We start from the raw sequence: 7,901 nt of genomic DNA on the forward strand, positions 1-7,901 counted from the left end.
ATAAACCAGCAAAGGACCAGCTTAAACCAGCAAAGGACCAGTTTAAACCAGCAAAGGACCAGCATAAACCAGCAAAGGGCCAGATTAAACCAGCATCCCAGCATCAAAACATACCTAACCAGCATATGCTGGTTTTTTCAACAGGGTTGACAAGCAATTTTTTTGTCCATACATGCAAGATTTTGCACCAATGAGCAACGTTGCCCAGCGACATGCTGCAGAAATAAAAACCAAGCAATCAGCACAACATCCTGTTGTGGCTGATTAGATCAGCTGAAATTTATCTAAATTTGACTATGACATGACTTGACGCGGATTTAAAGCCTGTTCACACCGAGGACAACAACTATAATGATTACTTTAATATTCAATCTAATTCTATGAGAATAGGCAAGTCCACACCCCAACTGTATAACAATAGTGGCATGGAGGAACATTATCAGAATGTTTTGGAAACACATTCAGGACTATTTTTTCCAGCTACTAAATGATAAAAACATTGACAGCTAATCAGAATTTAAAGAGCTCGAACATTTAAAGTCGCTGACGTCATAACAGCAGCAGGCACTTATAACAAACAGGGGTGCGTTTCCCAAAAGCAACTATGGTTGCAAGTTCCGTTGTTACCAATAGAGTTCAATGGAACTTACGACCATAGTTAGCTAACGATGCTTTTGTGAAACGCACCCCAGAACATTATTGTTTATTGCTGTGGATGCTAATATAGTTATCGTTATTGTTATCTTTACTGTTATCGTTCTTGGTGTAAGACAAAGTTGATACTTAAATGAAACACAACCAAGATCTCTTTTGTGTCTCCTGAGCTTTGAAAGGGCAATCTCAGAGCAAAACAGCATGTTCCCCTGGGAGTACGTAAGCAGAAGCACATTACAGCAAACACAATCTCAATTAGGTTTCCACAAAGACAGCCTCTCTAGAGATGTCTAACAGCGATTAAACAGCTCACGTGATTGATGGCACACTAGTGCTTAGCTCTTTGCTGGAGGATGGAAGGTAATCTTTTGTCTGTGTGCTGTTGGTCTAGCGTTCATTTGGTCTGTCGGGCAGGTTTCCAGGGAAATTCAAGGGCATTCTCTCCCAGCCTGCATTCAGAGCCGAGGGGGACACGCTGCCTCACTGATATGGAAATACAACTGCGAGGGCTCTTGATATTCACCAAGAACAATAGCGTCAAACATGCAGTGCCCTCAAACGTCTCGCTCTGTCTTTTCAAAGCGACTGACCCGTTTTTTTGCAGCAGGAATCTCCCCTGATAATTCACGCAGGGCTTTTTATTTGGCAACTGCCCTCGAACAGTGGTGGGATGGCCATCTGATCACAGTTCCTCAAGCGTGAGGTGTGGAGACCATGCTTTTTAGTTCACTCTTTCTATACTCATCAGAGGAAGAGCATGTGGTGATTTGAGCCCACTGAGGCAGTTCAGCCTCATTCATTCTCTGATCTGTCTTTTTTGGTTCCCCTTTTCATACCGACACTGCCTGAGCTGTGTTTCGATCACGAATGACTTACTGATTTTGAACTCAAGTATTTTAAGTGAACAAATCGTTCCCGTTCACTTCTGTTCTAGTTTTTTTGTTCACTGAAGTCTCTCCTTTGAAGCACCTGATTTCAAGACTGATAATTGCACATGCTAAAAGCATTATAGTGCAGTTTTTGAAGGAAGATTTCCCCACCCAGATCCAGTCCGTATCCAGTCCAGATGGTGGATCAGCACCTAGAGACGACGTCTAAAGCCCTGAATGTCAGCGGAGACCATGTCAACTAGACAAACCGTAGAGACAGATCCCTTGTGAAGACTTCATCGGCCATTAGCACAAGACCACGACAACTAGACGAGTCCTCTGCTCAATCTAATGTGGGTTGCAGTTAAACCACACGATGCTGGTTGTGTCTGGCCTGAAGAGAACTGGCCCCCTGACTGAGCCTGGTTTCTCATAAGGATTTTTTCTTCATTTCTGTCACCGATGGAGTTTTGGTTCCTTGCCACTGTCGCCTTTGGCTTGCTTAGTTGGGGAAACTTCATTTCTGGCAACATTGTTGACTTGACTGCACAGACACTATTAGAAGAGAACTGAACAGAGCTGGACGATGAAATCACTGAATCAACAATGAACCGAATTTAACTGATAAACTGTTTTCTATTGTCCTCTTGCATTATCAGCATACGGTTTTCCTGTTTAACATTTTAAATCTGCTTTGACACAATCTGTATTGTATAAAGCACTATATAAATAAAGGTGACTTGACTTAACAATCATCACTAAATGAGACAGCGTTTTAAATCTGAATGATGGAGCAGTGCTGAACAAATTAGGACATTTTTGTGATAAATTTATTGCAAGTTGTGTTATAATTTCTTTTTACTAAATTTTACTAAAAGACAGTAAGAATTGATTTTGTTGCAAACGACTTTTGAACAAATCTGTTGAGTGAATGATTTAATGACTCACAAAACACAAAAAGACAAACAGCGATGATGATGTAAAGAATCTGAATGAACAGATTCTGGGATGAATCAAAATATCCACCACTTGCACTGAGCTGCACTGACTGTAACAGCCACTGTTGATTTTTGATTGACAGATTGGTTGGGGCGGGGCTAAGTCCACTAGCAGAGGAGCAACGGGGAGGTGGAGAATCGCAGAAGAAGAAGACAAAATTGTCCAATCGAGGATTTAGCCGTCTCAGCTCTACACAGGTCAGTATCCACAATTGAATCCTTTTGCCACTTGCTCCCATCAGCCAATCATCAATTCTTTATTTATTAATCAGCTCATGCTTTTTTATTAACCCTTTGCTAAGCTTCACCGCCATTGGTTACTATTGCTCTTACAGGATTGATTTGGAGATGCAAACTAGCTAGATTTTGGGGGTATAGCGAAGGATAGCCCAGAATAAGTCTTAATGTTGGTCAAATGCCCTCAGTACATCTATTCCTATTGTTCTTTCTTAGATGAAGTCACAGTGTTATCGGAAAAAAAGCTCCCTTGATCAACAAATAACTCCGCTCAAGCAGAAGGTCCCAGGTGGAAGACATACATCTGGAGCTGCGTTAAGAGACCCAGAGTTTTCCTCAGCATCTAAGAGCCTGTACTCTGGCCACAGTAACTCCAAAAGAGATTCCACACAGCTCAGCACAGCCAATGAGTCTGAGAGCCTTAGCGATACAGGTAAACTTCTTCTATCTTCTATAATGGGATTGTGTCATATCATCTGTCATGTGGCTTTAACAGACCAAGAATAAAATATGACTTACCCAGAACAACAAGATAACCTAGTAGTCAACTTAAATACATTAATCTTTACAAACAAAACTATTTTTGTAGGTAAAATCAGGAAGAAATTGCTCCTTATGCTAACTTTCTGACTAAATGATGGAGCCTAACTTTCACTAATTTTATCATGTCCTTGCGATGCAATCAATGGCAGTTTTCTCTGATGTACTTGTGTATGCATGGAATTATTTCCAGCCACGAGTGGGGATAGCGGGACACAGGAGTGCTGGAAGAGGCACAAGCCAGTGGCAGTTAAAAAGGAAAGGAAGAAAAGTCCTGGATCAGCAGCTTGTTTGCAGGAGCCAGGAGACAGGATCCCGCAGGGCAGGGGACAGGAAGTGGATGAGGACGGGGAGACGTCCCCCCCTGAGAGCGAGTCCTCTGAGCAAGGTGAGAGTCAGCCAGTTTGTGTCATCTGGGGAAAGTAAGAAAAGCTAATGAATCTTTCAAATGTGTCACAATTATTCGATACTCTGAGTCTGTGTGTCGCCACCTGTCTTGGTCTCTGTGCCTCTTCTCTTTGACACAAATGCAGTTGATCTCTTAAAGAGCTGCGTTAAGAGACCCAGAGTTTTCCTCAGCATCTAAGAGCCTGTACTCTGGCCACAGTAACTCCAAAAGAGATTCCACACAGCTCAGCACAGCCAATGAGTCTGAGAGCCTTAGCGATACAGGTAAACTTCTTCTATCTTCTATAATGGGATTGTGTCATATCATCTGTCATGTGGCTTTAACAGACCAAGAACAAAATATGACTTACCCAGAACAACAAGATAACCTAGTAGTCAACTTAAATACATTAATCTTTACAAACAAAACTATTTTTGTTGGTAAAATCAGGAAGAAATTGCTCCTTATGCTAACTTTCTGACTAAATGATGGAGCCTAACTTTCACTAATTTTATCATGTCCTTGCGATGCAATCAATGGCAGTTTTCTCTGATGTACTTGTGTATGCATGGAATTATTTCCAGCCACGAGTGGGGATAGCGGGACACAGGAGTGCTGGAAGAGGCACAAGCCAGTGGCAGTTAAAAAGGAAAGGAAGAAAAGTCCTGGATCAGCAGCTTGTTTGCAGGAGCCAGGAGACAGGATCCCGCAGGGCAGGGGACAGGAAGTGGATGAGGACGGGGAGACGTCCCCCCCTGAGAGCGAGTCCTCTGAGCAAGGTGAGAGTCAGCCAGTTTGTGTCATCTGGGGAAAGTAAGAAAAGCTAATGAATCTTTCAAATGTGTCACAATTATTCGATACTCTGAGTCTGTGTGTCGCCACCTGTCTTGGTCTCTGTGCCTCTTCTCTTTGACACAAATGCAGTTGATCTCTTAAATATTTCTTAAATGAATGCTTGTGCCCGTAACGGCACTGAGAAAAGTTGTTAGTAAGCGAGAGAGCAGTGTGCGTGTAATGGAAAAACATTTATGTGTGTTACATCTAAAAACTCAAGATCAAGAGCTCAGGAATTATTTTTAAAAATTGACAGCGCAGAATTGACTCCTTTGCCGTATTGCCACCAAATAAAACCGTTGCCATGACAACTTGCTACTGTAAACAAATGCTTACAACACTTGCCCCACCTCCGAGGTCTTCTGATTGGACCAGACACTGATGAGCTGCGCTCTGTGTAAAAGTTGAAATTCTTTTAACTGTGTCTTAAAAATTTACCACTCATGAGCGAGACGCTGCAAAAGACACAAGAAAAAAAACTTGTTCTGTGTGAACGGCTCTGTAGTCTAGTGTAACCAGACTTTTGGTCAGGTCTACTTTATTTGGTTCACTTAGACAGAAAGAGATTATCTGACCAACATGTAATGCAACCAAATAAATCTGCTTTTGCAAAATTTGTTTTTACATGTCATTTAGGGGTGGGTTTATCTGAAAAAAAAACATACCACAGTAATAGACTGGCATGGAAAAAAATATGGAAATTTAGATTAGCAGAAAGTTTGAGGTAAATGCAAGAAAATGTGTGCAGTATTTGTGATAAGATTTTGTGTCAGTCCAAAAGTTTTAAATATCAATTACTTCACTGCTGGAAAACAAAACATAATATGAAGTTGTTTCCATGGCTGTCTAGTTTACTTGTTACTTCAGAAACCTCCTGAAAACAACACTATAACTCATTGTTTCATAAGGCATACAACTGTTTGCACTGTAAAACATTACCAAATTAGATCAAGATGTAGTTGTAAAGAAGTATTTCTTTATGGTGATTCCAACATATTATATATGGATATTTATATTATAGTCAGATGTGAAAAGCCATACTGAAATACCATTTTCATAATACAGAGGAAGATGAAGACGAAGGCAGTTATGGCAGTGAGGAAGGCCAAGACATCAAAGCACCGACGTTCAGGGATCTACCATTCATTCCGGCCATTACAGGCCCCTCCACTTTCTCTGTTGTGAAACTGGAAGCCAATCAGAAGGCAAAGATTAAGCGGGAACGGCAAGAACTTTATGGTAAAGGCCATCAAAAAGCCCAGTGATTGGCGCACCTCACCTGCGTTTTTTATTCTAACTATTTTTCTTTTTGTGAAACCCATTCAGGATCTCAGTTTCGGGCTGTAACAGAAGGAGATGTGAAGGTGAAGCGACGGTCCCCCTGTAGATCCGTCCCCATCACTGTCTCCAAATCTTCAGGTGTCAGAAGGCCACCAGGCAGGCCCAGACTGCAGGACAAACGCTGGCCTGGGATCACAGGCAGGCCGGGTCATTACAGAAAGAGTAGCAGCCATCTCTCATTTCCCAGAAGCAGCAGCAGCGACAGGCTGAAGAGAGCCACTCGGAAGAGCTCCATGCTGAGAGCCACGGTAAGCAATATGAACAGAGCATTGTACGGTTCTTTACAGAGACACAATATTTTTCATAGTTTAGGAAGTTTGAGTGCTTATGCATCTCATTCAAACATGCATAATGTCTTTCTCATTCATTTTTAAAAAATCTACAGACAAATATGTAATAGAGTTGTATATTTGTATACAGAGATATGCATTTAATAACCTCAATAACTTAATAATTAGTGGTTTGAATTACAACAAAATTCAAAGATGGGAAATAAATCTTAGAAACTTCTAGGCTATAATTTTTGCACTAAGCAGAATTGTGATTTTTATTTGCAGTGAATGCTGTGAATTTTAAAGTTTAGCTATAACACCACTTTAAAGTGGGATTGTGATTATATTACTCATTTTGAGTGTTCTAGTTTTACTACTACAATACTACAAGTGGAATTGTTAAGAATTTCTAAAGACATCTTTTAGTTTGTATCAAATAAAGATAAGCGCCATGGCTTTTAATTGATAGGAACCATAGAAAATATATGTAGTTATGTTTACCTAGTTATTTACATTTACATTTAGTCATTTTGCAGAGGTTTTTATCTAAATCGACTTACAATTAGGGAATACATAAAGTGATTCTTCTTAAAGAGGCAAACACACACAGAAAGTGCTCGTAATACCAAGTGTTAGGCATTTTTTAAATAAGTACAAGCTAGGAAGGGAAGGAATAAATAAAGAGAAAGACAAAGTTTTTTTTAAATTTTAGTATAGGATGAAGGCAAGTAGCGTTGAAAGAGATAAGTTTTCAGCTGTCGCTTGAAAATTGTCAGGGATTCAGCATTCCGGATAGGGGTGGGAAGATCATTCCACCAGCCACAAATGGTGAACAAGAATGTTCTGGAAAGTGAATTTGAGCCTCTCTGTGATGGTATCACAAGGCGTCGCTCACTAATGGATCTCAGACTTCTGGAGGGGAGGTAGATTCGTAGTAGTGAGTGGAAGTAGGCGGGTGCTGAGACTGTGGCTGTTCTATATGCAAGCATCAATGTCTTGAACTTGATGCGAGCCATAACCGGTAACCAGTGCAAGGAGATAAAGAGAAGTGTAACATGGGCATTGTGCCGCTGCATTCTGAATCATTTGTAGAGGTTTGATTGTGCTTGATGGAAGTCCAGCCAGAAGAGCATTGCAGTAGTCCAGCCTAGAAATGACAAGAAGTTGTGCAGAATGCTCTGTTAAAAAGGGCCTGATCTTTCTGTTGTGCAACGCAAACATTCAAGATTGAGCAGTCTTTGCAATGTGGTCTTTGTAGGTCAGGTGGTCATCAAAGATTACACCAAGATTTCACGAAGTTGATGGGGTAATTGTAGAAGAACCTAGCTGGATGGTGAAATCATGCTGTAGAGTTGGAGTGGCAGGGAAGACAAGAAGCTCAGTCTTTGCCAGGTTGAACTGTAGGTGATGTTCTTTCATCCATGACGAGATGTCCGCCAGGGAGCCTGAGATCTGTGCAGCTACCATTGGATCATGTAGTTGAAATGAGAGATAGAGCTGTGTGTCATTAGCATAGCAATGGTAGGAGAAGCCATGTGCCTGTATGATGGGACCCAGTGATGTAGTGTATATGGAGAAGAGGAGGGGTCCAAGAACTGATGGAACCTCACTAACCCTGAGGAACCCCAGTGACCAGTTGATGTGCTTTGGATACCTCCCCTCCCCAGGCCACCCTGAAAGACCTACCAGTGAGATAGGATTCAAACCAGCGAAGTGGAATCCCTGTGATGCCCAGTGATGAGAGGGTGGACAGGAGGATCTGATGATT

The 7,901-nt window shown here is 41.4% G+C and overlaps 1 protein-coding gene across 1 annotated transcript in view; it reads left to right on the forward strand.

The window, feature by feature from the left end:
• The window catches only part of LOC107568597 (BAH and coiled-coil domain-containing protein 1-like), a 98,323-nt gene that overhangs the window by 77,120 nt on the left and 13,302 nt on the right, over positions 1–7,901 (forward strand). The window contains exons 14-18 of the mRNA XM_016254563.1: positions 2,605–2,719; positions 2,975–3,191; positions 3,492–3,686; positions 5,586–5,759; positions 5,847–6,109. Of these exons, the coding sequence (XP_016110049.1) occupies positions 2,605–2,719; positions 2,975–3,191; positions 3,492–3,686; positions 5,586–5,759; positions 5,847–6,109 (964 nt within the window). The remainder of the gene's footprint in view (positions 1–2,604; positions 2,720–2,974; positions 3,192–3,491; positions 3,687–5,585; positions 5,760–5,846; positions 6,110–7,901) is intronic.

Source organism: Sinocyclocheilus grahami, unplaced genomic scaffold, assembly GCF_001515645.1.
Source record: "Sinocyclocheilus grahami isolate Dianchi unplaced genomic scaffold, SAMN03320097.WGS_v1.1 scaffold1260.1, whole genome shotgun sequence".
NCBI lineage: Eukaryota > Metazoa > Chordata > Actinopteri > Cypriniformes > Cyprinidae > Sinocyclocheilus > Sinocyclocheilus grahami.